The following is a 26,865-nucleotide window of genomic DNA, read 5'->3' as shown; positions in this document are numbered from 1 at the left end:
GGAGTTGCCGGCCTCTTTATTTTTTCATTTAACTACTTAATTAATAGGTAAATTACTGTCATCCCGGATATAAATTCAATTCCGAAAAAATCCGTCTTGTTTGGGTCATCCCTCAACTTTGAGTTTTTTTATACGTCAACTTGTATGGTGTCAAATTCAATCTAATCTTCAAGATTTTGTAGAGTTTGTACTCGTTTTGTGCAAAAATGCAGTTTCTGATGCACGACCATATGATATTCACAAGTCAAGAGACACATCTTATGATCCTGGTAAACTGCTTAAATTTTACTTTTTCTGGTTCTTTTTTTTCTTTTTATCTAAACAGACAAATAATAAACATGAATGTATAAAAAAAAAAAAAAAAAATCCACGAAATACAGACATTATCCTGGTCCGAAATCCAGGCAACCACCCAATACAGATGATCCAAAACCCCACCCAAAAAAATTATGAACCAAACAAAAACTCAAACCCAGAAATTTTCCCGATCACCAAATTCCCTACTCACGCATGACACACCCCCACCGTTTCCAATTTCCGACGCTGTAAATTTCAACCCATCGCCATGGAAACCATTCTCTCACCTACCTCCTTCTGCCCACTTCTCAAAACCCATCTCCCTCGCCACCCCAAATCGAATTCCGCGCTCAAACCCATTTTCTGCGCCCTAAAAAAGCAATCTTTGCAGTCGGTTCAGCCGCAATCCTCGTACAATCCCACCACCACTTGGCTCTCCAATGTCCACCAAGGAATAGCGGCGCTCGCCATTTCTCTGGCCCTCAATTTTACACTACCAATTTTGACCGACGCCGCTTTGGCGTCGGAATTCGATGTTCTTAACGACGGCCCGCCCAAAGATTCGTACGTTATCGACGACGCCGGAGTTCTCAGCCGCGTGACGAAATCCGACTTGAAGAGATTGTTGTCCGATTTGGAGTTCAGAAAAGGCTACCACATTAACGTTGTCACTGTCCGCAAGCTCACTGTAAGTATAATATTTGCTTGTGTGTGTGTTTGTGTGTGTGTGTGTGTGTGTGTGTGTGTGTGTGTGAAATATACTGTATTTGAATTTGAATTTTTAATTGAGCTGAACAGAGATAGTTATATTGTTATCGGATTTAGGAATGCAAGAATTAGGTGTGGAAAATAAATTAAAAAAAATAATGTGTAATGTTCTAACATTTTCGATGTTCTTTGCCTGAAGAGCAAAGCAGATGCATTTGAATATGCTGACCAAGTATTGGAAAAATGGTACCCAACTATCGAGGAAGGCAATAATAAAGGCATAATTGTGCTCGTCACAAGTCAAAAAGAAGGCGCCGTGACAGGTGGCCCCGATTTCATCAAAGCTGTCGGTGATTCTATTCTCGACGCCACTGTATCCGAAAATCTTCCAGGTATAATATATATGTGTGTGTATTCGTTGATAGAATCTTGAATCTTGAAAAATTCCAAGAAATTAGTTGATACATTGTACGATTAGTGTCTGATTGTACTTAACTGGTTTAAAATTGTTGCAGTGCTAGCGGTAGATGAGAAGTACAACGAAGCAGTATATAGTGCCGCTAAGCGTTTAGCGTCTGCTGTGGACGGGCTTCCGGATCCCGGGGGCCCACAGGCTAAGGACTACAAAAGAGAATCTAACTTCAAAACGAAAGAAGAGACAGACGAGAAACGGGGTCAGTTCACTCTTGTTGTTGGAGGTTTGTTAGTCATTGCTTTCGTTGTTCCTATGGCACAATACTTCGCTTATGTCTCCAAGAAATGAAGCAATCCCGGATTTTTTTTTTCTTTTTTAAAACTTCCCATTTGAGTTGAACGAGTGTATAAAATGCTGTATAAATGTTCGTATCGAGTACTGATTCACCTAGTCATGAATCAGCGAATTAAAGTTTCGTAATATCATCTTTCGTCTCCATTTTTCGTTCTTTTTTCATGATGATTCGGTTTAGATGTTTAGAGAGTGCCTCGATAACTAAAATTCATATGGAAAATATTGTATGATTAATTAATTATATATAAACAAATATTAGAGATTCAAAAGAATGATAAGTGTCTTTAGAATTTTAGTTTTAGAAGAAAGGGCATCTTGTCTGCAAACGGCGGATCGGAGTATTTTCCCGTGAGAATCTGCGACGCAACGTACTGATTTGCAGCTTCGGTGTAGTGAATCCCATCCCAGTTCACGTATTCTGTGCTGTCGTCGCAACCTTTGACCGTGACCGTACTTCCGTTCACAACCTTAGTTTGACCACACGAAATCCGACTGTCGTAATTCAACGGTGGACCTCCATAACCACAGCAGGCCATCAATGGCTGCTCAAATCCTGTAAGTTAAATTATTTTAGTACGAAATTTGTTTTTGTACAAACTTACTCGGTATATGTATACTAACCGTATCGAGAATAGTTTGCTAAGAGATTGGACTTGATTGTGAAAATGTCAACGTAAGTGACATTAGCATCTGCATATTGTCCTTGCAATTTTTTACAGAGTGCATGAAGTTGCAGATTAAGTAGTCTCGAAGCTTGGTTGTGTAGGCCCACACATCCAAACTCGTCTAGCTTCGATGCATCACTTCCGAATTTCGCTAAGTTTTGAGGTAAGCAACCGAGTGGGCCCGTGTTGTGAATCCAAAAATTTCTCGCCCCTTGATCGTATAATTTCTGAGGCGAATTGGAAAATTTAAATTTGTGAAATATCCATATACTACATTTCACAACAAAATTTTGTTACTTACCCCAATACCATCTTCGAATTGTAGTAGAATTGTTGGGATCGAAGCGAGAATTTGATCGAACGTCTTGGAATAGAAGGCACCGGCTAGGTCATTCTGGCCGATGTCGAACATGTAGAGACCCTTTTGGAAATAATCTTGAGCTGGTATGTACTTGTCGAATTTCCTTGCTGCCAAAAATAAAAATAAAAAAAATAAAAATTGAATCTTGAAATTTAACCTTGAATCTTAAAAAATAAAAATAAAAATACATTTAGCCTGGATATCTTGAACTTTTGCCTTGAATCTGAGAAATTGTGCAACTTGAATCCCAAATGAAAACGGGCTAACAGATGAAGCAGTAGCCGGTAGTACAGTCGAACCCGCTGCTGCAAAATTACAGCCTTTCTTGAAGATCGGTGCAGCTACTGAATCCAAATATGCATTCAGAAAAGGCAAATCCATTGCATCCACTGTAATAAGAAAGAAAGCCTCATTAGCACTTATCGGCAGAATCGATAATGTGTGTGTTTAATCTATAAGTAGAAAGTTTTACTTAGAAAATCGATGATTAGGCGGCCATCGCAGAATCTCCCGGAAGGTTTCTTGAAGTAGGTCAGCCCGTTAGGCGGGTCGAGGGGTTCACCGAGGCCCGATACAACTAGGTCTCCCGTGTCGGAATTCGAGTCGCCGAAATTGAAAACGGCGGGAAAATTGAAATCGACGGAGTTTGCTAGCACCGGAAAGATGATGATCAAGAATAAGGTACAGCAAGCCTTTGAAGCCATTGTCTGAATGTGAAACTCAAAAAGTGTTGAGGGTTTTTTCTGTGTGTGCTTATAAGTTATAATGATGTAAAAAAGTTGGTTTGCACTCAAAGTTAGTTGCTTTCCACATTTGTACAACTCCTAAAGCTAAAGTACAAGTCTTTTGTTGCGGTTGTCTACAGGCTTTTCCTTCTTCCCCCCACTGGTTGCTGAGGTGTCACTTATCAATTTCAGTTAATGTTAGTTCAACTATTAATATCCATATTATTTGAGTATTTTTATATTTAAATTCAAATATAATTTCTGTTACATGGTGAGTTTTCAACTGCCAAAAAACAGCCCACCACCCATGACTTGTGGCAATATATCTTCAAAAAACCAAAAATATACAATAAAATGTTTTACTTAGAAGCAAACAGAGCCAACTAATTTCCAAAAAAAAAAAAAATAGAGCAAATAAAACTGAAAAAAGATTGCTTTTTTATTTTTATTTTAATCATCTTAATCTAAGTAATCTAAGCATAGTTTGATTTGTCTGGTATGCTAACTGCCCATTCACCAGACGAAGCCGAAGTCGAAATCCTCGAAAGGCTCTGAAAAACGTCATCCATTTCCGGGCGGTTTGTTGGAGATTTCTCGAGGCAACGATGGATCAACTTAAACAACACAAGAACAAGATCAATATTATAATTCTCTTGCAAAATGGGATCAATCAGCTTTCTGAGGTTTTCGTGTCCGTCGTCAGACATCACCGCCGGAGCTAAAACCTCCGACGGGTCCATCTCGAAAAACGAGACTTCTTTTCCGGTGAGAATCTCCAGCATGACAACTCCGAACGAATAAACATCCATCTTCGTAGAGACTATACCGTTTTCCAAATACTCGGGGGCCATGTACCCTTTCGTCCCGATTATGTGGCGCGTTAGTGCGAATTGACCTTCCTCTCCGTGATCTGTGGATCTCGATAGGCCGAAATTGGAGATTTTGGCCCTGAAATTTTCGTCGAGAAGGATGTTTTTGCTGTTGAGGTCTTTGTGGATGTGAGGTGGCGAAGTGTAGCGGTGGAGGTAGTTTAATCCAGCCGAAATATCGAGCGCGATTTGTAATCTTTTATTCCAATTCATGGTATCGTTAGTCCTTTGATCTTCACTCTTGCGATGGATCCAATCGCTGAGTTCTCCGTTTGAGGCGTATTCGTAGACGAGGTACCACTGGCCCTCGTTGAAGGAGACGCCCGATAGACGGATGAGATTGAAGTGGTTGATCTTGTTTAAGAGATTGATTTCTTTCGACACGTCTCCACCGTTCATTTTCTTGATCGCGGCCAGATCGCCGTTGATTGTTCCGAGATAAACGGAGCCCTTGATCTTCGAACCGGGGCTGAAATCTTGCGTGGCGGATTTGAGTTGTTGAAAAGGGTAGACTTTGAGAGACTGTGCTATGCTCGAAATGCTTTCAAGAAAGTCTTGGGATAACTGCGAGCTGTCATCTTCGTTTTCGTGTTGCTCGGTTTTCCGGAGCGGTTTTTCGATGGATTCGAAGTTTCGAGACGAGTCCGTAGCGGGTTTGGATTTCCGGTTATGTTTACGGAAGAAGAAGAAGCAGACAGCCGAAGCGAGAACAATCCCACCAAGAGCGCCGACCGCCGCGAAAACCCATGTTTTTTTGCTCGAGCCGCCACCGCTCGCCGGAGGAGGAGGGACGGCCGCCGCCGTAGACGGCGGCGGAGGAGGCTGAGGCCCCGTGACTTGAGAACTCGTGGGAGGGTCCCGGAGTGGGATGAGAAGAGTGGTGAATGGGTAGATGTTGAAATCCGTCTCCGACAGGGTGTTGGCGGCGAGGGTTTGACCGGTGTCAACTCCGAACAACGCGCTTATGGAGGAAACGAATTGGTTCCACGTCACCAGATAACTCAGCAGATAGTTGACCCCGGCGTCGGACTGGTTCTGGGTGGGGCAAGCGCATCTCAGGGGAACCGTGATTCTCGACCCGGGGAATATATACCGGGTCGGGTCACCGTTCTGGGTCTCGAGGGACTGACACGTGGACAGGCCCTGGAAGGTGGCGTTGGCGATGCCGAAGTACGTGTCGTCCTGCCGGACGACGTAGGAGGCGTTGACCTGGTAGTGCTCGCCGGAGCAGGAGCAGGTCACCGGGATGAGAACCATTCTGTCTGCTTCGAATACCGCCGTGTTTGTTTCGGGGACCGAGTTGAGCTGAGCTAGCTGGGACGAGTTGACGGAGAAGAGGGCCGAAACGGCGGAGAGGGTGTCGTACGGGGGGGTTGACCGGAAAGTGAGGTATGATTGGCAGCTGCTGCGTCGGCGTGCGCCGTTGCAGGTGTAGCCGAGGACGGAAGTCGAGTTGTCTTTGATCTCGCATGCTGACGTGGCCTGTCGGATGTAGGGCTGTTGGCTGGGGATAATCGCCGGCAAAAATGAAATCAGAAAAATGGAAATTGCAGAGATTAATTGGGTATTGTTCATCTTTGATTTGAAGAAGGGGAAATAAGCAAAGAATGTAGGAGATGAAGATTTTATTTTGTAATAGGAAGTTTCGTTGAATTAAGATTTTATTCATTTTTTCCTTTTTGTTGAAAAGTCAAAGAGTTGAATATTCAATAGTCAACAATATCTTGATGAGTCTGAAATTGTTATTTATTGTATTTTTAAATTATTTTTTTTCGGTCTACTTTTAGTAGTGTCTTTCTCATGTGGGTGGGTTTTGGACAAGTGGAGAGAGAAAGGACTGCAATAATATTATTGTGGAAATGTATTGTGTATATTTGTATAGTAACATAATCTGAAATGATTTGTGCAGGCACATGTTAAACAGTCAGGCACATTTTTTACCATTTTTCAAAAAATAAAAAGTGAAAAAACTCAAAAATTCTCTCAATCTTTCGATTTTTTTTCGCAAAGCCCGTGCAAATCGTCAATAGATCGGAGGTAATTTTTACGTTTTTACGATCCTCTTATTATGTAGATTACGAATCCGAAAAAAAAACGAAAAAAATCGGACTTTGGCCTACTCGTGTGAATTTACACGAGCGCATCCACTGCGCTCGTGTAAATCCACACGAGCAGGCCTTGTTAATTTTTTTTTTAATTGCTCGTGTGATTTCACACAAACAGACATGTTCTGCTCGTGTGATTTCACACGAGCATACCTTCTCTGTTCGTGTGAAATCACACGAGTGGGTTAAAAAAAAAAAACAATTTTTTTAGAATTTAAAAAAAAAAAAAAATTTGTTAATGTGCTCGCGTGAATTTACGCGAGCACTTGCCAAGTGCTCGCGTAAATTCACACGAGCACATGAATAAAAAATAGTCCGATTTTGTGCACATGAATAGTACAAAAGGTAAATAGTTATGGTAAAAAGGTAAAAAATCATGGTAAAAAAGTGTCTGAATGTTTAATTTAGCATGCGTATATTATTACCCTAACATAATTTTGATTTTTCATCAATTGTTTATCTTATTATTATGTTGCATAGAAGTTTTATTTTTACTCGGCTTTGAGCTAAATATTTGACAATCGTACTGAATCCACCACTGTCAATTACTATGTTAAATTCGTAGGCTTCGTTTAGTTGGGTAAATTAGCCATGATTAATTAAATAATTAGATTTTATTTGATTTTCGATAGCTCAATAACTTGTCCGATCGGTCCGCAAATATTATAGAGTAAAAAACAGTTTACCCCCTAAATTAAGGGTCGTTTTGCACTTTGCCCCCCAAACAAAAAAAAGTTGCACGTTTTTACCTGAACTCGTTATTTTATTACACGGTGCCTCTAAAGTGGAATTTTCAGGCGATTTTAGCCGGAATATTAAACACGTGCTCTGCACGTGAGATTTAAAGGGATAAATTCGTCAACTCACTTATATTATATATTAAATATTAATTAATCATTAAAAAAGAAAAAGAAAAAACCCACCATATATCCTCTTCTTCCCCCTCTCTGTCTCTCTTACTACTCGTCTCCACCACCACCCCATTCTCACATTTCCTTCAATTTCTGCCCGGTTATAAAAAAATCGCAACCAAACTAAAAAAAATGGCGATCAAAAAATCAAACAAGCTTTCCCAAGCAGCGGTGTTGAACCAAATCATGAAGAGGTGTTCTTACTTGGACAAATCGACATTTGTTTATGGGTTTTATGTGAGTTTTCTTCAAGTAATGAGAATTAATCGTTTTTGATCATTTTTTTAGTTTGGACTAAAGAAGAAGACCACCGTCTCATCAATTACATACGCTCCCATGGCGAGGGCTGCTGGCGTTCCCTCCCCAAAGCAGCAGGTACAATCTCTTTATGCATGCCTCTGTTTTTTTTTTCAATTTTGGTTCTGTTTCAATTTGTAATTGGGGGTTTTGCTGATTTTAATTAATTTTATGATTTAATTGCAGGATTGCTTAGATGCGGCAAGAGCTGCAGATTGAGGTAGATTAATTACTTGGGACCTGACCTAAAAAGAGGCAATTTCACTGATGAAGAAGATGACATCATCATCAAACTCCATAGCTTGGTTGGAAATAAGTACGCCCCTTTTCTTTTTCAATTTTTTTTTGATTGGGTTTGATTGATTGATTAGAGAATGCATTTTTATTTTTAGGGTTTGATTGATTGATTAAAGAATGAATTTTTTTTTTCCGGCATATGGTCTTTGATAGCTGGAAGATTGCCTGGAAGAACAGACAATGAGATCAAGAATTACTGAAAACACATATTAAACTCAATTGATAACACCAAATGCAGCAGCAGCACAACGGAAGAGTCCCAGCCACCGGCGCCCCTGCCTCCGCCGAATTAATCATTTTTTTAGTTTGGTTGCGATTTTTTTAAAATCGGGCAAAAATTGAAGGACTGTGATGAAGGGGCAGAAATTGAAGGAAATGTGAGAATGGGGTGGTGATGGAGACGAGTAGAGAGAGAAACAGAGAGGGGGGAGAAGAGGATATATGGTGGGTTTTTTTCTTTTTCTTTTTTAACGATTAATTAATATTTAATATATAATATAAGTGAATTGACGAATTTATCCCTTTAAATCTCACGTGCAGAGCACGTGTTTAATATTCCGGCTAAAATCGCCTGAAAATTCCACTTTAGAGGCACCGTGCAATAAAATAACGAGTTCAGGTAAAAACGTGCAACTTTTTTTTGTTTGGGGGGCAAAGTGCAAAACGGTCCTTAATTTAGGGGGCAAATTGCTTTTTACTCAATATTATATTATCTTAGTTTTCAGGCACTTTTTTTGAATCATCGAAGTTCCAATAATATAATCGTGTTTAATAAGATTATTTAATTTCACTATGGCTGATCTTATATTTATAACAAAACGAGTTCTTGTTATATATTAATATAATGGTTTGAGCCTCGAAATTTAAATGTATTTATGGCGATTTATTGAATATTGAAGTAAATAAGAAATCATTTTTGGGTTGAAGTAGTGGGTTGGGCCAGCATAAATGGATTAGATCACATTGGACCCACTTGAGTTTGTTATTTGTCTTAACAACTTGGGCAGCCCATTAACAATTATAATCGTAAATTAATTTCCATTCTTTATTTATAATAAAATAAATATTCTTTATAACCCAATATAGGGTTCACAACAAAAAAAAACCCAATCCCCGTCCCACGCGCCGCCGCGTCTCCATTTTTTTTTTTCGTTTTCTCCGTTTTGATACTGAAACCCAAAGTTTTGATTCCTCTGTTTTGAGTACTGGAAATCCCTAATTTTGGTGTGGATATGGCTGCGATGGAATTGGTAGAAGAACCGGCTATGGCAGTGGAAGAGATGGCGGCGGTGGAAGAGATGGCGGCGGCGGAAGAGATGGCGGCGGCGGCGGAGGAGGAGAAAGTGGTGAAGTCATTCAAAGACTTGGGCGTGAACGAACAATTAGTGGAGGCCTGCGAAAATCTGGGCTGGAAAAATCCTTCGAAAATACAGCAGGAAGCAATTCCTCACGCTCTCCAAGGAAAGGACATAATCGGACTCGCCCAAACGGGTTCGGGGAAAACCGGCGCCTTTGCAATTCCAATTCTTCAGTCGCTTCTCGAAACGCCGCAGTCCTTTTTCGCCTGCGTTCTCTCGCCCACGCGCGAGCTGGCAATTCAAATTGCCGAGCAGTTCGAAGCTTTGGGTTCCGGAATTGCTCTAAGATGCGCAGTGGTATATTTGTATTTTATTATAGTTGCTGCTAAAAAAAAAAATTCAGTCTTTTGTGTGTTTTTATTTATTGAATTTTTGTTGCTCCGAATGTTTATTTTGCAGCTCGTCGGAGGGGTGGACCAAGTACAGCAGAGCATTGCGCTTTCGAAGCGGCCGCACATTGTTGTGAGTTTGTGTTTTATTGCATTATTAAGTAGCTTCTTTATGTTTATCTTGAAGAAAACCTAATAGCGAAATCCATCTACTTGTAGTTAGTGATGTAAATATAAGGGCAAATTACAGCCAATCCTCTGAGTTATGGTCAAATTACGAAAACCCCCTCCTGATTGGGTAGTTAAATTTAGCAATGTTAAATCGGTAAAATCGGACCGAAATTTCGATACGCCAATATTTCATGCCAATATTTCATACCGTTTACCGTATTGAATATACAATTTGGTTCGGTAAATTACCGAATTACATAAATTTTATTTAAAAATATTTAAAAGGAGGGGTGGCTCTAATTACCCAAACAAGAGGGGTTTTTTTGTAATTTGGCAGGGGTGGCCGTAATTTACTCTAAATATAATCAACATTTGTAGAGAAGTTGCACTTCAAGTATATCATGTGTTGGATCAGTTAGCATTTTTAAGTTGTGGTCAAAATATACTGCGACTAAGTTTTAGCATTTGCTTATGTGTTGGATACATATTTGACTATTTACAAAACATCAGCTTGGAGAAAATAAAAAAACGATAATAAACTAAAGTTTTTTCGAATGTCTAAATAAACATACTTGTAAAATTTAAATTCGTGTACCAAGACTTCTTTAAAATTGATGTATGATAAAATTCAACTGATATTGGATGGTGGTGTTTTTGTATTATAACAAATCTTAGATGGTGAACCAGTATTTATTGCGACTCTCAAGAAATAATTTTGTTGTTCTGCTATATCTTGTAGGTTGCTACGCCTGGCCGTCTTCTTGATCATCTTACTAATACCAAAGGGTTTTCGTTACGTACATTGAAATTCTTGGTAAGAATTTATTTGATTGCTGATTTGAGTTTAAGCCCTTTGTGCTTCGTCTTATAATACGAGATAACAATGCAGATAAGAATGATATAATATATAGGTAAAACATGAATACACTTCCGTAAACGGGTTTATTTTTTTTTTATTTTTTTTTTGAAGTTTGTGAGTTAATATAAAGTCTAAAGTGGTCTGAAACATTCAAAACTATCTCGGAGTGCTGTTACGAAGCTAGAATAGATAATAACAAATATATTGAGGGTTTTCATTTAATTATATTAAGTAAATAAGCTCCGATGTGTAATAATTCGACAGGTGCTGGATGAAGCAGATAGATTGCTCAACGACGATTTTGAGAAATCACTCGATAACATATTGGAAGCTATTCCTAAAGACAGAAGAACGTATTTATTTTCTGCAACCATGACCAAAAAGGTACATACGAAAGAGTAGTTGTATACTTATACGTTAATTATGTTAATCTTGTCACTACTAGTCTACTATATAATTTGCTGCAAAATAGTGAAGACTATCCACAAACTTTTTATAATGAGCGGTGCCATCAATTATTTCAGGTGAAAAAGTTGCAAAGAGCTTGTCTGAAAAATCCCGTCAAGGTATTGCAAACGCTACTTATTTCCTCGTCACATTTTTAATAAAATTTATCTTTTTACCTTTTTGTCTTATCGTGTCTGGTTTGGCTACAGATTGAAGCTGCTTCCAAATATTCCACCGTCGATACACTGAAGCAACAGTATCGCTTTGTCCCTGCAAAGTACAAGGTTTGTACGTTCCGTACTATTAGTTCTTCTTTGTGATAAATTATTAATTATATTTCTTTCATTTTTTGGTTAATTTTTCCCATTTGTATTTGTTTACTCCAGGATTGTTATCTCGTTTATATTTTGACCGAAATGCCGGGATGTACAGCTATGGTTTTCACTCGTACATGTGACGCAACTACGTTATTGGCACATATTCTTCGGACCCTTAGATTCGAAGCCATTCCAATTAATGGTCATATGACCCAGGTAATATTTTAAATAATTACTGGATTATTCGTGTTTTTCATCTAATTAAAATCCAATTTTAAAATTTTATTTTCTTTTTTTGTAGACAAAAAGGCTTGGAGCCTTGAACTTATTCAAGTCCGGAAAATGTAACATTCTTTTATGCACTGACGTTGCAAGTAGAGGACTCGATATTCCAGCAGTAGATGTGGTTATCAACTACGATATTCCCACAAACTCAAAGGTTGACTTTCTGCTTTGTCGTTTTATTACAGTAAACAACAAATAGTTTAAAAAAAAAAAACTGATTTGTTTTTTTGTGAAATGCTTATAGGACTATATACATAGGGTGGGAAGAACTGCTCGTGCTGGAAGGTCCGGAGTGGCAATATCGCTTGTGAACCAATACGAGCTCGAATGGTACATACAGATAGAGAAGCTTATAGGTAAGAAAAAGCTTTATACTTGGATGGTCGATTGATTGACTTTCGAAATTCTGACATGTTTTGTTCGTACTAGGTAAAAAGTTGCCCGAGTACCCTGCCGACGAGGAGGAGGTTTTATTGCTATTGGAACGTGTTACAGAGGCCAAAAGAATGACTCAAGCGGTACGCGACTTGATTAATTTTTAACTAAGTTTCTTGAAACATATCATTGATATACTTCCGATCTATATATATATATATATATATATATATATATATATATATATATATATATATATATACATATTCACACACGCGCGCACACACAAATACGGGGATAGACAGAGTAATTTACGCTCGAGGGAGAGCAATAGTGTTCTCTAGCGATGATGAATTGAAATTATTGGTGCCTCAAAATTGTGACACGTGACATTTTAATTATGCGATCAATAGCTACTAAAATATAACTCGGGTTTCGTCGAATTTGCAGAAAATAAACGAGTCTGGTGAAAAGAAGAGGAGAAAACGAGATGAAGATGATGGTGAGGAAGATCTGAAAAAGTACTTGCGTCCCAATAAAGGGAAATCGTTCAAGGGGAAAAGTTCCGGCGGTAAAGGAAAATCGACCCGGGGGAAAAGACGTTGACGGAAGAATTTTTTTTTCAAATCGGATCATATTTATTTTCAATTTTGTATTATTAGTTTCAATTTGAGTTTTTTTGGGTAGAAAAATGCATATGGTGATATTTGCAGGGAATTTTGTAACTGTTACAAGTCTTACAAATTTGTAGGGTTCCTTTGTTCCGAGGAATTTCAGCTGTCCTAAATGTTATATTATGTTACATAATATTTTAATTGGAACTCTTTGGGATGTGATATTTTAATGTTTTTTTAGTGTTTGTTTAATTTGATGCAACATTTGGTAAATTTCACTATGTATTAATTATTTCAAGTATTTACATAATTAATTATCTATCTACAAAATCATTTATTTAGCAGTTCAAGGCATTTGTACAGTGGTGATGATGAGAATCTATTTTTTTTAGTGCTGGTGGAATTTGACAGCCGAAATTATTAATTGACATCCAAACAGAAACCAATAATTTTTGAATGGACAAAAAGGAAAAAGGAAAAAAAATGTATTATTATTTATGACAAAGGGTGATTTCAATAATAAAATTATGTAAGAAGATAAGTATTAATAATATGATGAAATTCACCATTTGTATAAGGTGGTGATAGAGATGTCGAAAGCTGCGACATTCATTCTGACACGTGTCCCCACCTGCATGCAGCGCACCGTCGCCGCTTTGACACCTTTCTCTTTACACCTTCTCAAATTTGTATATTTATTTATTTATTTTGTCCTTGCTTTTAATACCCACACCACCTATTCAAGTAAAAAATAGATACGGGAAAACAACATGTCCAAAAAATGAGAATACGGGAGCTTAGATGAAATTGCTATATGAACGTATTGAAGTTTTTGTTTGTAAATAAATTCATTTTATATATTTGCAATCCATCAGTAAACCATGTACTATTTAGATAAACATTAAAAATATTTGAAATTTTGCTATGCAAACATATTTTAAAAAAATTGGAAAATGGCAGGTGTCCTCGAGTATCGACACAAAACTATTCAAAACACGAAACATTATGAAATTGAAGTTCCCCTATACATAAATTTTAATATTTGTTAAAATATAATAATGCTTCCAAATAAACTAATTAAAAACTAAACCTATAAGGAAGCAAAACTCAACCAATCTAATATGACTCAATCAAATTTGTGTTTTGTAACCCGATGATCTTGGGATAAATCTAATATTTATAAAATCACACTCATACATTTACATGTACAACTATACATATAAATATTATATATAATATATATATAATTAGTGGTGAAATATGTTCGCCACACATGCAACATAAAACCATGGACCCCGTCACTAAACAACTTTTTGCCTTATTTCCTCAAAATACTAAACAAATCATTATATACATTCCCTTTTTACATATTTATTTAATATCATATATTATAACAGAGATAAGAACCAGAAAACAAGATAGAAATATATACATGATACACAAACAAACTCCAACCAACATATAAATCCCCTTTGTCCTACTGCACCTCCCCACATTTCCATATCCTATTCATTCCACACACACACACACACACACACACACAGTAAGAGAGAGAGAGAGATAGAGAGAGAGAGAGAGAGAGAGAGAGAGAGAGAGAGAGAGATGAAAAAATATGGAGCGGGAAATTCGTTGTCTTACTGCGCAAAAGAGAGGAAAGCATGCATCAATTGGGCAGAGAAGTATTTCAAAGACTGCCTATGTAACACGAGAGATGAATTCTCCTTCGCTTTTGGACTGATAAGCCTCGTTTGTTGGGGTGTCGCTGAAATCCCTCAAATCGTCACTAATTTCCGTACTAAATCCGGCCACGGAATTTCCCTCGCCTTCCTCCTCACTTGGATTGCCGGGTAAGTTCGTTGCTAAACATCAACCAAACTCTCTCTCTCTCTCTCTCTCTCTCTCTCTCTCTCTCTCTCTCTCTCTCTCTCTCTCTCTCTCCATTATATTATTTAATATTAGTATTTTTTTTATTGTTTTTGGCAGTGACATATTCAATTTAGTGGGTTGTCTTCTTGAACCTGCAACTGTGAGTCCCTATTCTTACCCTGTTTTCTCGTTAACTTGCTACTGCAAATAATTAATTAAAATTAGGTGACATAAAAATGTGATCTTTATATTTATTTATTTTATTTTATTTTTTCTAATTTTTTTATGCATTTGTTTTGTATTATGTTTTTTTTTTTTTTGGGTGGTGCAGTTGCCGACTCAGTTATACACAGCTGTGGTAAGATATTCATTCTTTCATTTTTCTCTTGTATAATTAATTGTATTCATGTATGAAGAATTTCATTTATGTGTATGTGTAACAAAAAAAAAATAAAAAAATTGGTATTTAATTAATTGAAATTGAATTAATTTTGTTTCCAATTGGAGCAGCTATACACAACATCCACAGTAGTTCTAGTTATACAGAGCATATACTACGATTATTTTCGCAACAAATGGCGAAACATCCACCACAAACACTCCAATCAAGAGGTATATATGTGAATTTATTATTATTTTATCCTACATTAATCGTTGTATATATGATGAATTCAAAATACAATGTCTTAAAAAAAAATCGTATATATGATGTTTTATTAAGGTTGAAGACATGAAAAAGCCTTTAATGAGACCACAAAACCCAATAGATTCTGCAATTGCAATACCAAATGGAGCACAAAGAGCAACATCTACAAGAGAAGCCTACTATTACACGTACATGCGTCGATAATCGATAATCGATCATTTTTTTTTATTTTTTTTCGTATTATCCTATGTTTCATAATGCTGTCTTTTTTTTTTTTTTTGTGGTAATAATTATTATATGGCATGGCCACAAACAAAAATTGTTATTATTGCAGGTCAGCAAGATCAATGGCTGGTAGCACAACTCCACCGATGCGGTCTTATCTTTGGCCCGTAAAAAGTGGTCCTTCTGCAATCGGACTCGACAACAATTCTTCTTCTGATGATGAATCTAATCCTATTCCACCTAGGAATAGTATCTCCAGACCTAAACCAATTCCAAAATCGGTGAATTTTTTTTATTTTTTTTTTGTAATTTAGTGCAGCTAAATGTTAATATACTAGGATAAGTTCTGAATTTAATAAATTAAAAAAAAATGGATGTTTGTGGACACTTGTTCATAATGTGTAGTGTTTGTCGATTAGTTGTTCTACTTTTTCCAGTGGAATATTAAAATTTGGTTGTTATGTCATGAAGTTAAAAACTTTGATTAGGGGTTAACACGAATTAGTAATATCGAATTAGTTAATCTTAATCTCTAATAATTAATTGCTTGTTTGTACGTTTCAATTCGATTCGCAGGTGGGTTATGGAGCGTTTTTAGCTACATCGATGAATATGCCTCGTCAAAGCAGGGCTTTGGTGCAAGTGTACATTGGATTAACTGGGAGGAAATTATTGCAGGTAAGATGAATACATTGTATTAACGAAATAAACGAATTATTTTGTTGATTTTTTCATTTGTTTTAGTTAATATTATCGACATGTTTGAATTTAAGGAACATGGATCGGAAAGTGTTTACGGTCAGTGGTTGGGTTGGATGATGGCTGCTATTTACATGGGTGGAAGATTACCTCAAATATGGTTAAATGTAATTAACTACTCTAATTATTTTGTTTTTACACATTAAACTTTTTTTATTTATCTGGTTGATGTCTTAATTTTTTATTTTTTTTTCGATGACCAGATTAAAAGAGGCGGCGTCGAGGTAATTTAATTATCAATGTCAGTAACTATAAGATTGTTTAATTTAACTTAAGTTGACATTTGAAATATGAATTGTGCACAGGGATTGAATCCTCTCATGTTTATATTTGCACTACTTGCTAATGCTACTTACGTCGCCAGGTACATTTTTCTCGTCTGAAAAAAAAAAAGTTCATCTGATTTAATTTATTTATTTTCAAACTTTCTTTTAAATAAATGATTTGTCGAATTGATGCAGCATTCTTGTGAGATCAACAGCCTGGAATAAAATTAAAGCCAATATGCCGTGGCTGCTGGACGCTGTCGTCTGCGTATTGCTCGACTTATTCGTATCCTTTTCTTTTTTAATAATTTAATTTGGGTTTAAGTTATAATTTAATCTATGACAAAAAAAAAAAAAAATTGAACAACCTTAATTAGTGACAACAGATAATACTACAGTATGTGTACTACAGATACCCTCGGAAGGAAAATTGCAGCAGCCTGAAAGAACATGAAGAAAAAAAATGAAACCATATATTTAAATATGGTCTCTTTTGTAATTTAAACGAAACCATTGGTCTTTTTTGTAATTTAAATCCCCAGTGAGTGTGTGTACTTTTTGAGTATTCGTTGTAGTCATACATTTTATTTTTCAGTCCAATAAAATATTTAATTCAGTCCAACAAGCTCTGGCCAATCAGAGGCAAAGGGCCCAACTTGATGCCCATGTACATCTAATATTTTACTTCCTTAATTTCCTCTTTAAATTAAATTGGATATATATTTATATTTTATATTTTATATTTATAGCTATAAATTAAATTAGCTATAGCCTATAAATAAATAAGCTAATTTGTGGGTAATGGTCAATTTGGGGGGGGCCCACGGTGAGACCAAGAGATACGTGTGAACGAAGGAAATAGTGTTGTGGTCCCCACCGGATTTACGAGTTGTGCCATTTGCCAACTCAACTCACCGACACTCTTCTTTTTGTTTACCCTAACATTTTTCTTCTTTTCATTTTCATCAATTAGAGGGCTTCCAATAATTTAATTCGTTTTTGTTGTATAATAAAATTGCACATGCATATAATATAATATTCTCTCTCTTTTCCATCTTTTTCTTGACACGTGGCTTTCTAAATATTGCTCTAAGATTTTACTTTTTTTTTTTTTTTGTAATCATTAATCTAAAAGACCAACATAAATGAGTGTATTTATGTATTTTGACTAAATAAAAAAGACTAATTAATGGAAAACGGTAATTAGAAAATATGAAAAAAAAAAAAAAAAATAGGTACCATGAAAGAGGGGTTGATTTAGCCTTGGGCATGGCCCATGAATAAGATTGGCTAGCGTGAAAAAAGGGATGATTAATTATAATTAGGTCAACATTAAAAAGAAAATGCTGGCAAACATCATGCTTAATTAAAGTAGATCACACAAATCACATTATTCAATTCAATTAATTTGATTTATTTTACACCCATGGTATGAAGTTCAATTACACCCCTAATCGAACTCGAGTTCGAGCTGAACTTCTTAAGTAAAACGAAAATACGTGTTCAAGTTTTGTTCAATATCGAATCACGAGTATTGAATAGTTTAATTTGATCTTGAGCCTTTATTTTCGCATGCACAAGATTATTATTTTTTGTATTGATAAATAATAATAACGAATACATACATACGTTGATACATACATATTTTGTGCTACTAAATCTACTGGTAATGATTAACTGCAAAAGTACATGAAGTCGACAAATTTAAGGTAGAGACAACAACTGAAGAAAGTAGCTTGTACCAATATATTCATTGTCTATTTTAGTAATTATTATTAATTATATTATCTTTCTCAGATATACTGATATATATGAGGAATAAGATTGTAAAATTTATCTATAACTATTTAATGTACAGACAATTTCTTACTCACCTCTAATCATATATATTCAACCACTAATAACATATATATATATATATATATATAGTATTTCTTCACACAAGAGAGTAGGATCTCCACCTTCAGAAAATCTCTTCTCTCTCTTGTGCATGTCTTCTTCATCTAATTTTATAATATTCCTCAAATCCTGAAAAAAAATCAATTTAAATATCTGATTAAAAAAATTAAATAGAATTTATTATATTAAATTAAATACGTAATAAGCATTCAGTTATGTGTTTGAGGGAAAAGAAAAAATAATAAAACTAACAAAAAAAGAAAATAATTTGGGTTGCAAAATTGAATTCATATATATATATAACCTATCAAAAATAATACCGAACCAGGAAAATTCTATTAATTTAGCGAATTATTAAATTATCGAGAATATCATCGAGAGTCGGGCCAAAATAAACTATTATTTAATTGAGATTATCGAGTATTATATACCTTAAGATTCAAGAAAATATGACGTCCGTAACAAATCATAAGGGGCCCACAAAGCATCGAGCGGGCAGGGCCGGTTCGAGTCGAGCCGGGCCCATGGCTTCCCTTTCCCGCTCCAGTGCAACAGGCTCACCGGACCGGGGTGCAAATCACGGCAGAGTCCTCGGAAGTTATCGCCACCGAGTCCGTGCTGGTTCCACCGGTGATCAACCGGAGCTATGTTTCCGGCAAAGACGAGCAAGAATGGCGGCAAAGAACCCAGCTCGTAAATCCTCATCCTCTTCTGAAGCTCCATCCACTCGACAATCTTGGTGGTGTAATCACCGGCCCTCCATCTCTGGAGATCGATCACCATAACTCCGGTGTTGAAGTAGCAGGGTTTTCTGTTGGCGAAGGTTAGAGAGAGAGAAGGGCTGGACCAGAACGTCGGCGTGAAGTAGGTGGTGAAGTTGGCGTTGCAGTACTCCGGCGCCGCCAGCACGGCCCCGTTCGGGAGCGGCGTGGCGGCGAGTTTCGCGATGTCGTCGACGAGGACGAGGTCGGAGTCCAGGTAGACCACCTTCCGGATGCATGCCGGCAGGAGATCGGCGAGGTAGTTGCGGGCGTAGTTGAGTGGGCAGTCCAGCGCCGCCCGTATGGAGGTCGATATCAGGCCGGCGGCGGCGGACACGTCGAACGGGTACATCCTGAACTGGAGATACGGGAACGACCTCGAAATGGTGCGGCTGAGCACGGCGGTGTCGGCGACGGAGGAGGCGGCGAAGTGGAAGACGATGTTTTCCGGGCAGGAGGAGTGCTGGAGGACGGAGAGAACCGCCGCCAGTGAGCCACGGAGGTAGGCGGCGTCGAGGGTCATCGCTACATGAACTGCTTCTTCGCTGTTGAAACAAATGTTGGATAATGTGTCGGCGGCGGCGGCGGCGGCGGATAGTGGCGGAGCAATGGAAGGGCAATTTGGGGAATTATAAAACTTTGGGGCTTCTCTGAAATGAAGTGAAGACACATTTCTAACTGTAATAATTGAAACCAACACAATCAAGATTATTGTGGAAAAAGCAACACCTGGTGGCATAGCTTTGGCTCAAATTAAAGAAAAATTGCACCAAATTTTTCATAAAAATTAAAATTTGAAAAAGAAAAGAAAAAGAAAGGAAGATATATCTAGAAATAGATGTTTCTCTCTCTAACAATCTTCTTTCTCTCTCTAAAATATTGATGTATGTTGAGAGTAATAAATGAAGAAGGTTTTAAATGAGGAGTTCTTGGAGCCACTAGCATGACTTTTCACCATCTTATAAAGCGACGAATCGTGGCCGTATATGTTTTTTATATCTGACGGCAGATACTAATCGTGGCCGTAGAAGATTTAATCTTTGATCAACGGTTCTAAAGAGTCGTTGGTTGCGCCATCGACGGCTCACCTTCTCTCTATCTTTTACACTAAGCTTTCAATTCGCCCGACACTTAATTAATTTCTGTTTTCCTTTTTCTTTGTTGAATAAATCACTATAAATGTGCCATTTAACAAATGGAGTCCGATTATGGTTTACATCTCTCGTATGATATTTATGAGATTGCACGAAAAATGGAATTTATCCAATACAAATATGTAGCTACACTTCCCGTATATGTATATAAAAAGAAAAGGATTGATTAAGCTTAAGAATCCAATGTCAAAGTACTAATTATCTAATACAACTTTTAAAAATAAGGTAATTAATTAATTATAGTGGTCTATCAACGTTAATAAATCACACGATTTATTAAGATTTCATAATTAACAAATTAAAATGTTATCGCGGCGAGTCCAGTCTATGCTAGGGTGTACTCGAACCATCTTTCAATGATAAATTACTCCATTATATTATACATATAATTTTATTTAATCCACTCAATTTTTATTATTTAGCTCACCCAAAATTCAAATGAATGCAAAAATAATCTTTTTATTTTTCTTTTCTGTTTTTTCATAATTTATGCATAAAAAACCCTAAATTTTCTTTCGAGGAAACTACCCCCGAACACCGAAACAGGTAAGAGCACTCTGTAATAAATTAAATTCTTGTACTCGTCAGTGCCAAAATAAGGGTTTTCTTTTTATATATATAATATGAGCAGCAATATCAGCATTTCAGTTTCCATCATTTATAATAAATATATAAATACAAAAATAAAATAAAAAATAAAGTCTTGAACAGAAATGCAGATCACCCCCACCGACTTAGCTTAGAAGCTAGGTTGCTGCAAAATCTAAGCATGTATATATATATATATATATATATATATATATATATATATATATATATATATATATATATATATAAATCTAATACTACTATTCCCATTGTTAGCCTAGTGTGGTTTACATCTCTCGTATGGTTTGCAAGCTATTATACGAGAGTGTAGGTTTACCCAGTGCACCTATATGGTTGGCTGCGGGTTCCTGCATTACCAAAAAAAAAAAAAAAAAAAAAAAATAATACTACTATTCCTGATATTCTGTACAAACATTTAATGTACGAAGACCTAATTGACTGCTCACAAATTAAATAAATAATAACTTTTTGAAAATCCCAGATTTTTTCCCCATCCATTTGATCCACAATCTACGCCAACTTCTTATACGTAACATTAAATACTTGTAACTCAATATTAAATTATTAATTATAATTAATAAATAATCATCTTTTTTCAAAGGCTTTCAATGCACAGATGGGTGAGTCATGGTCGTGGGCCAGTCATTGCTGATGAAGGGTCGGTTTTTTCAGCAAGAAAATTTAAATTAAAGTGGCTAAAGTATTATATAAATAAATAAATAAATAAATAAATAAATCTTATTTTCCTTTTATCCTTTCGAAGGATCGATTTGATTTAACAGGTGGGCTTAAGCTACTATTTTTAAGGTTGTTGATGTATTGTCTGAACAACTAGGGATATTACACGACTTATTGGCAATATTAATGCTTCTTGTAATTAATTAATTAATTAATTGCATGAGGGTACAAAAGAATAACATGCAGATCGATCCATGCCAGCAAATGGTTTTAAATATTTTCTGTAATAATGTGTTATGATTAATCAAAATTATATTATATATGTTGATTTCAGATTTGAGTTAACTTTTGCTTCGTATAACTTACAGCTACATATAAACTATCTTCATTTATAAAAATATAGATGTCGTCTTCCAATATCTAATTGGTTTCGATTAAAACTAACAGTGTGTTACAAACTCTAACGAAATGAATCAATTGTCTAAATTACCGTTTCATTAAACGAGTATTTCTTCGAATCTTTAAAATTCCGTAACTCATAACTCCATAGGGACGTAATCATAACAACACATGAATCTGAAAGTTATTTAATCTTATTTTGGGACGCTCGTAATTTAAAAAAAAAAAAAGAAAAAAAGAAGGGGAATACTTGCAATAATCATAAATAACAAAATATACATAAATCAAAAGTTTTAAAAAAAAAATTGTTGTTTTTTTTATCCCTATGCAAGAAGTAAAAGCCAATAAATGCATGATTGAATTGATTTATTTCTCCAATAATTAAGCATGTGCAATCTCACATGATAAGTCCATAAAATTGTGTCTTCATAACTAAAAAAAGGTGGAGAATATAACACACTCACATATAAAGTACACGTCATCATCCACAACTAACATATCCATGTTCTCCACATGCTCATCCATACAAAAATAGTGCCCCCAAAAATAACAAATAATAAATAAATAAATTCGAATTATTTTTCATTTTTATTATTTTCCCCCCCAAAACATATGACCCCATAACAAATATATATCTCCAAATTGACAATGCAATATTGCAATAATAAGTACAAACAATAATTTTCCCACAAAGTTTTGTGTTTCTCTGTTGTGGTCTGATTTCAATTTCTGGTGGGCTCAAAGAAAACAAATACCAAATAATTCATTATTCCACTTTCTGATGCTGACTCTCACCACACAATACCTTAAAACAATGTAATAAAACATCATTGAGAACATGGTATGTTGAGCTAACGAATATAGACCGAGATCCCTCGGAAAAGTCGTCCACCAAAAGTAAAAGCAGACTCAAAACTACCGAAAATCCGAGAACAATCGATGTAAAGATCACGTTATCAATCAGCGGTGGAAGCAAGAAAAAAATCATGTACATAGAAATAGTCGGAAAAAGAATTGATCGAAATTACGAACCAATTTGTTCGTCCAAACGGCACCTATTCATCTTGTAAAAGGAATTTACAGAGCATCCTAAAATAAAAGGCACGCGCACACACGCACACACACACACACACATATCATCACTAAGACCACATAACTTGGACCCAAAAACAAAAACAACAACAAAGAATTCGAATGCCTTAACACCAAATTTAGCAGAAGCGGGAAAAAATGCACTCACATTGTTAGAAAAGCAAAAAGCACGAAAACAATAACCACGCAAAGAATCTTCTTCAAATTCTCATCATCCGTCTGAGCAGCTCGACTAGCCTCCCTATTGGGCCGGGCTCCACCATATCCATAATGATAGCCCGAAGAGGGCCCACCATGCCCACCACCACTCGAGAATCCATGAAACTGAACTCCGAAAAACGGAGAAAACATCCCTCCGAAGCCAGCAGACATACCAAAGTTAGTAAAACTCGCGGACGCAAAAGGCAAGAATCCACCCATGAGACCTAACATAACGTTCGAAAAGTTGTTGTCTGAAAGTGGAGGTGGGGCCGTGTCGGGTCTTTGTCCAGCTGGCCGATTAGGTATTTCAACACCTGGAACAGGTTTGGATCTTGGGTCGGTTGGGGTTTTGCCTCTGCCGTATAAAGGGATCAGTTTTTCCTCGTCTATTAGGGCTTTACAAACAGGGCATTCTTGACACTGAGAGTGAACTCTTAGCCATCTGTATAGGCATGGCCAACAGTAGAGATGCCCGCAGAGTGTAATCACGGGGTCCTGTGCTAAATCGATACAAATGTTGCACTCGAAATCGCCAGCTTCGTTTGCATTTCCCGTTGAGGAAGATGAGCTTTGGTGTGCAGCGGAGATTGGATCATGAGAGTCTGACATATCTGTCGAAATGAACTGAAAAATCGAAAGATCGATTAGGTTGACAGAGCAAGAAACACCGAATCGAAAACATTAATTCCTACACAAGCTATGTTTTTCAATTTCGAAGAATCATTAGTTACGGCGAGATCGGAAAAAACGAAAATAAATATCTGATAATCGGATCATCCCAAAGCAAAGGGCTGGCATTCAATAAATGGCAGTCGTGTGTGCAAAACAGAAAAGGATTTGATATTTTGAAATGATTATACGAACATTAATCCCCAATCTCAGATTATTGGAAACCCTAACAATGTGAATCGCTAATACAGGAAGAAATTCCAACAACAGCCTCTTTTTTCCAGGAATTCCTGCAATTTTAGATCACAGTAACCCTAAATTTGTGGATGTAATTTCAAGGATATGATTCGTAAATTGCCGAAAAGTAAATCTAACATATAACCATTAAACACGGAACAAAACGACATATGAATTCAACAGAATGAAACAAAAGAGGGAAAAACAAAAATACTCACCTTTTTACTTTTTAGTGATCAGGCAACAAATTGAGTGTGGGAAGGAATTGAATCATGAACGCCAAAAGAGAAATATCTCTGCAAAAAGGATTATTGACTTCTAGAAATTTCCACTTCTTGTTCGAAAATCTTGAACGGGTCGCGTAGCTAAAAGTCAAACATTTGTTTTTTGGGCTAATAAGTGGGCTTAATAAATACTTCGATTGGGTCATGCTCCAAATATTGGAACACTTTTGTTTAATATCGCAATTCTTTACAATATTCAAAAAAAAAAATCTTTAGAAACCAATTATTTTTGAGTAATTATAATAGCTTGGGTCATTTTTTTTTTTTTTTAATTTTTGTAGGGGAATACGAAATCAATTAGGCACACATGGCGAAAAACGGTGGAAGGGAAAAGCCTTTCAAGCAGTTAGAAACAATGAATGAAGTAAGAGAGTGAGCCAGCGTAAGAGCAAGAAGGAAATAAACTTGCAAAATGAAGACGATCATTAATAACCTTTGTCTCTCGCCGAAAGAAGAGCATGGAGGATGGCTTCTCCCGCAGATGGAATATGTGTACCGGGGCTTCCTTTGGAAACTAAAGATACTCTATAGAAGAATTTCGACCGACCAAAGAAGTAGTATAAAATTTCTCCCCGAACTTCAAAGCCACATCGAAATTCGCAATTTGACGGAGGCGGCAACCAAATCGAGAAGCTTGTTCACCTCCAAGAACTCCGACCCATGCTACGATTTGTGAGCAAAAATAGTAACCATTTTAGGGGGCAAAATAGCCAATTCCAAATCGGATAAAAAACAAAGCTTTGTGGGCTTATACAAGGCTGGGCAGGGTTCGGCCATGGGCCGACGGATCTGGATTCTGGGCCCATTTTAAATAAAGTTAAAAAAATATATAAATTTGCAATATATTGAATTTTGAAAACAATATAGCTACAGTGACTGGGCCGTGACATTTAATCGTCACCGTCCAATATCCGATCTATTAAAAGTCAATTCTTGGCACTGAAATTCATGTTTGTTACGAATGGTGCCATTCTTGGAAAAACCGTTATATATATATATATATATATCCTTTCATGAAATATGAAAGTTTCAATTTTGGGGTTCCAATCCAATGCAATTATCATTCATTTACGTAAAGAAACACGAATATAATTGTTTCACTCGATTAGGCATGGAATTATTTATGGTCAAAATTGGAATAGAGCATGAAATAGTTGTGGTCAAAATTGGAATACCAAGAAACACGCATATATATAGCTTATAGTAGATACTGCATGCTGTGTGTGTTAGTGTGTGAATGAGATGAAGTTGCACAAAGATATTTAATGAAGGTGTGTAGGGGCACCAAAAATCCGTGTCTTTTGCACTTTATTGTTGAAAATAAATTATGGCTTTTATTTATTTTACAATTATTTAATTTGTCTGGCTGTATTTAATATTTATGTCGATAATAATGGGGCACATATTCACCTTTTTTTCGTTGGAAATGTTGATTTACAGTAGTTCCATGCCTTTTCTGTATATTTCGAAAAATAAATTAATTTTACCACTTTATTTATTACTTCAAAATTGCGCCCGTATCTAACCTTCTTTAATTTATTTATTAAATTAATCTCTACTAGCAAAACTGATTTAATTGATGCAACAACAAGTAGAGTATCTTTTATACCCTAATGGTATTTTTGTAATTATTTATTTTTAACTACTAATTTTTAACTATAATTTGTAACCATTATCAATCTCCGATTTTTATCAATATATCTCAAATCTTAAGGGAGAAAGATAGAAATACAATTTTTTAAATCTTAATCTATATATATGAATTATAAATCTTAATATGTAATATTTAAAAAAGAAAAAACTAATGTTATTGACTATGTTAGTGTACGATATTTTCTTATTATGTATTAAGTTGATTATTTTTTTCACTTTTAAAATAATATCCCGTGCTAGTGTCATATAATAATAATTATAAATGATGAAATTTCGAGAGCTATTTCTTACGTTCAACAATATATAGTAGAACATCGATAAATAAACAATCTCACGTAAATAATAATTTTCCCAATTTTCACTTCGATAAAAATGTATTAAAAAATAATTCGTTCTATTATTTAATATTTTTATTAAATTAATAAAAAATTAGACTGTATTAATTTATCGTGATTAAATAAATTGAACTTATCTATACCTAGAAACTAACCCCGGGCAGTTCTTGTACAGTGTGACGCTCTGAAATTTATGTTCGTGAGAAACGGTGTTGCATTCATTTATTCAATTGAACTTTTTAATTATGTATTTTTTGATATGTAAAATTCACAACAAAAATAAATAAAAAAATTGAGAATTGAATATTTTCTTCCAACCGCAGAGACGTGCCTAATAATTTAAAGCATGCACGACTCTTGCCTGAAAGTATTG

At 36.0% G+C, this 26,865-nt stretch overlaps 7 protein-coding genes and 1 long non-coding RNA gene across 10 annotated transcripts; 4 read left to right on the top strand and 4 right to left on the bottom strand.

Annotated features, from left to right (window-relative positions):
- The first annotated feature begins 376 nt into the window (after positions 1-376).
- Positions 377-1,918, top strand: TLP18.3 (thylakoid lumen 18.3 kDa protein). Its single transcript, XM_012997198.2, has 3 exons — positions 377-985; positions 1,205-1,397; positions 1,521-1,918. Exons 1-3 carry the CDS (start codon positions 566-568, stop codon positions 1,766-1,768), a joined length of 861 nt encoding a protein of 286 aa, XP_012852652.1. The 5' UTR covers positions 377-565; the 3' UTR covers positions 1,769-1,918.
- Positions 1,919-1,985: 67 nt separating this feature from the next.
- Positions 1,986-3,576, bottom strand: LOC105972247 (GDSL-like Lipase/Acylhydrolase superfamily protein). Its single transcript, XM_012997187.2, has 5 exons — positions 3,273-3,576; positions 2,989-3,189; positions 2,741-2,907; positions 2,396-2,666; positions 1,986-2,327 (listed from the first exon to the last, which is right to left on the bottom strand). Exons 1-5 carry the CDS (start codon positions 3,502-3,504, stop codon positions 2,059-2,061), a joined length of 1,140 nt encoding a protein of 379 aa, XP_012852641.2. The 5' UTR covers positions 3,505-3,576; the 3' UTR covers positions 1,986-2,058.
- A 225-nt stretch (positions 3,577-3,801) lies between these two features.
- Positions 3,802-6,044, bottom strand: LYK4 (protein kinase family protein / peptidoglycan-binding LysM domain-containing protein). The gene has a single exon (XM_012997175.2). The coding sequence runs from the start codon at positions 5,967-5,969 to the stop codon at positions 3,999-4,001; it is 1,971 nt and encodes a 656-aa protein (XP_012852629.1). The 5' UTR covers positions 5,970-6,044; the 3' UTR covers positions 3,802-3,998.
- Positions 6,045-7,411: 1,367 nt separating this feature from the next.
- On the top strand, positions 7,412-8,689 carry LOC148768295 (uncharacterized). 2 transcript variants are annotated; one of them, XR_016033057.1, is made up of 4 exons: positions 7,412-7,785; positions 7,894-8,023; positions 8,158-8,448; positions 8,545-8,689. It is a non-coding gene; the product is annotated as an uncharacterized LOC148768295 (long non-coding RNA). The 2 variants fall into 2 exon arrangements; XR_016033056.1 differs by having other exon boundaries at positions 7,413-7,785; positions 8,100-8,448.
- Positions 8,690-9,076: 387 nt separating this feature from the next.
- Positions 9,077-12,981, top strand: LOC105972166 (DEAD-box ATP-dependent RNA helicase 10). The gene is made up of 11 exons (XM_012997105.2): positions 9,077-9,659; positions 9,762-9,824; positions 10,602-10,676; positions 10,986-11,105; positions 11,246-11,287; positions 11,378-11,452; positions 11,555-11,701; positions 11,787-11,924; positions 12,015-12,126; positions 12,200-12,288; positions 12,596-12,981. Exons 1-11 carry the CDS (start codon positions 9,237-9,239, stop codon positions 12,749-12,751), a joined length of 1,440 nt encoding a protein of 479 aa, XP_012852559.1. The 5' UTR covers positions 9,077-9,236; the 3' UTR covers positions 12,752-12,981.
- Positions 12,982-14,149: 1,168 nt separating this feature from the next.
- LOC105972175 (PQ-loop repeat family protein / transmembrane family protein) lies at positions 14,150-17,146 on the top strand. The gene is made up of 12 exons (XM_012997115.2): positions 14,150-14,606; positions 14,743-14,785; positions 14,957-14,983; positions 15,136-15,237; positions 15,347-15,459; positions 15,606-15,777; positions 16,073-16,174; positions 16,270-16,362; positions 16,459-16,479; positions 16,561-16,619; positions 16,717-16,807; positions 16,908-17,146. Exons 1-12 carry the CDS (start codon positions 14,362-14,364, stop codon positions 16,986-16,988), a joined length of 1,149 nt encoding a protein of 382 aa, XP_012852569.2. The 5' UTR covers positions 14,150-14,361; the 3' UTR covers positions 16,989-17,146.
- A 1,247-nt stretch (positions 17,147-18,393) lies between these two features.
- On the bottom strand, positions 18,394-20,097 carry LOC105972185 (putative galacturonosyltransferase-like 1). The gene is made up of 2 exons (XM_012997126.2): positions 18,852-20,097; positions 18,394-18,549 (listed from the first exon to the last, which is right to left on the bottom strand). The coding sequence occupies exon 1, from the start codon at positions 19,918-19,920 to the stop codon at positions 18,853-18,855; it is 1,068 nt and encodes a 355-aa protein (XP_012852580.2). The 5' UTR covers positions 19,921-20,097; the 3' UTR covers positions 18,394-18,549; position 18,852.
- A 2,923-nt stretch (positions 20,098-23,020) lies between these two features.
- On the bottom strand, positions 23,021-24,576 carry LOC105972219 (uncharacterized). 2 transcript variants are annotated; one of them, XM_012997164.2, is made up of 3 exons: positions 24,439-24,560; positions 24,179-24,273; positions 23,021-23,938 (listed from the first exon to the last, which is right to left on the bottom strand). In XM_012997164.2, the coding sequence occupies exon 3, from the start codon at positions 23,921-23,923 to the stop codon at positions 23,258-23,260; it is 666 nt and encodes a 221-aa protein (XP_012852618.1). In that variant the 5' UTR covers positions 23,924-23,938; positions 24,179-24,273; positions 24,439-24,560; the 3' UTR covers positions 23,021-23,257. The 2 variants fall into 2 exon arrangements, with proteins under 2 accessions (XP_012852618.1, XP_012852611.1); XM_012997157.2 differs by lacking the exon at positions 24,179-24,273 and having other exon boundaries at positions 24,439-24,576.
- Between the last annotated feature and the right edge of the window lie 2,289 nt (positions 24,577-26,865).

The sequence above is a fragment of the Erythranthe guttata genome, chromosome 8 (genome assembly GCF_056151865.1).
Source record: "Erythranthe guttata isolate IM_541 chromosome 8, IM_541, whole genome shotgun sequence".
NCBI lineage: Eukaryota > Viridiplantae > Streptophyta > Magnoliopsida > Lamiales > Phrymaceae > Erythranthe > Erythranthe guttata.
This window is presented reverse-complemented; position numbering and strand designations above follow the sequence as displayed.

Excerpts from the sequence above, each read along its gene's own strand:
- TLP18.3 (XM_012997198.2), top strand. The coding sequence starts at position 566 with ATGGAAACCATTCTCTCACCTACCTCCTTCTGCCCACTTCTCAAAACC. Across the intron at positions 986-1,204 it reads TCACTGTCCGCAAGCTCACT|AGCAAAGCAGATGCATTTGA; the intron begins GTAAGTATAATA and ends CTTTGCCTGAAG. Across the intron at positions 1,398-1,520 it reads TGTATCCGAAAATCTTCCAG|TGCTAGCGGTAGATGAGAAG; the intron begins GTATAATATATA and ends AAATTGTTGCAG.
- LOC105972247 (XM_012997187.2), bottom strand. The coding sequence starts at position 3,504 with ATGGCTTCAAAGGCTTGCTGTACCTTATTCTTGATCATCATCTTTCCG. Across the intron at positions 2,908-2,988 it reads TCAAGATATCCAGGCTAAAT|CAAGGAAATTCGACAAGTAC; the intron begins GTATTTTTATTT and ends TATTTTTGGCAG. Across the intron at positions 2,667-2,740 it reads AATTCGAAGATGGTATTGGG|AAATTATACGATCAAGGGGC; the intron begins GTAAGTAACAAA and ends AATTCGCCTCAG.
- LYK4 (XM_012997175.2), bottom strand. The coding sequence starts at position 5,969 with ATGAACAATACCCAATTAATCTCTGCAATTTCCATTTTTCTGATTTCA.
- LOC105972166 (XM_012997105.2), top strand. The coding sequence starts at position 9,237 with ATGGCTGCGATGGAATTGGTAGAAGAACCGGCTATGGCAGTGGAAGAG. Across the intron at positions 11,453-11,554 it reads TTGTCCCTGCAAAGTACAAG|GATTGTTATCTCGTTTATAT; the intron begins GTTTGTACGTTC and ends TGTTTACTCCAG. Across the intron at positions 12,289-12,595 it reads CCAAAAGAATGACTCAAGCG|AAAATAAACGAGTCTGGTGA; the intron begins GTACGCGACTTG and ends TCGAATTTGCAG.
- LOC105972175 (XM_012997115.2), top strand. The coding sequence starts at position 14,362 with ATGAAAAAATATGGAGCGGGAAATTCGTTGTCTTACTGCGCAAAAGAG. Across the intron at positions 15,460-15,605 it reads AGAGAAGCCTACTATTACAC|GTCAGCAAGATCAATGGCTG; the intron begins GTACATGCGTCG and ends TTATTATTGCAG. Across the intron at positions 16,363-16,458 it reads TACCTCAAATATGGTTAAAT|ATTAAAAGAGGCGGCGTCGA; the intron begins GTAATTAACTAC and ends TTCGATGACCAG.
- LOC105972185 (XM_012997126.2), bottom strand. The coding sequence starts at position 19,920 with ATGCCACCAGGTGTTGCTTTTTCCACAATAATCTTGATTGTGTTGGTT.
- LOC105972219 (XM_012997157.2), bottom strand. The coding sequence starts at position 23,923 with ATGTCAGACTCTCATGATCCAATCTCCGCTGCACACCAAAGCTCATCT.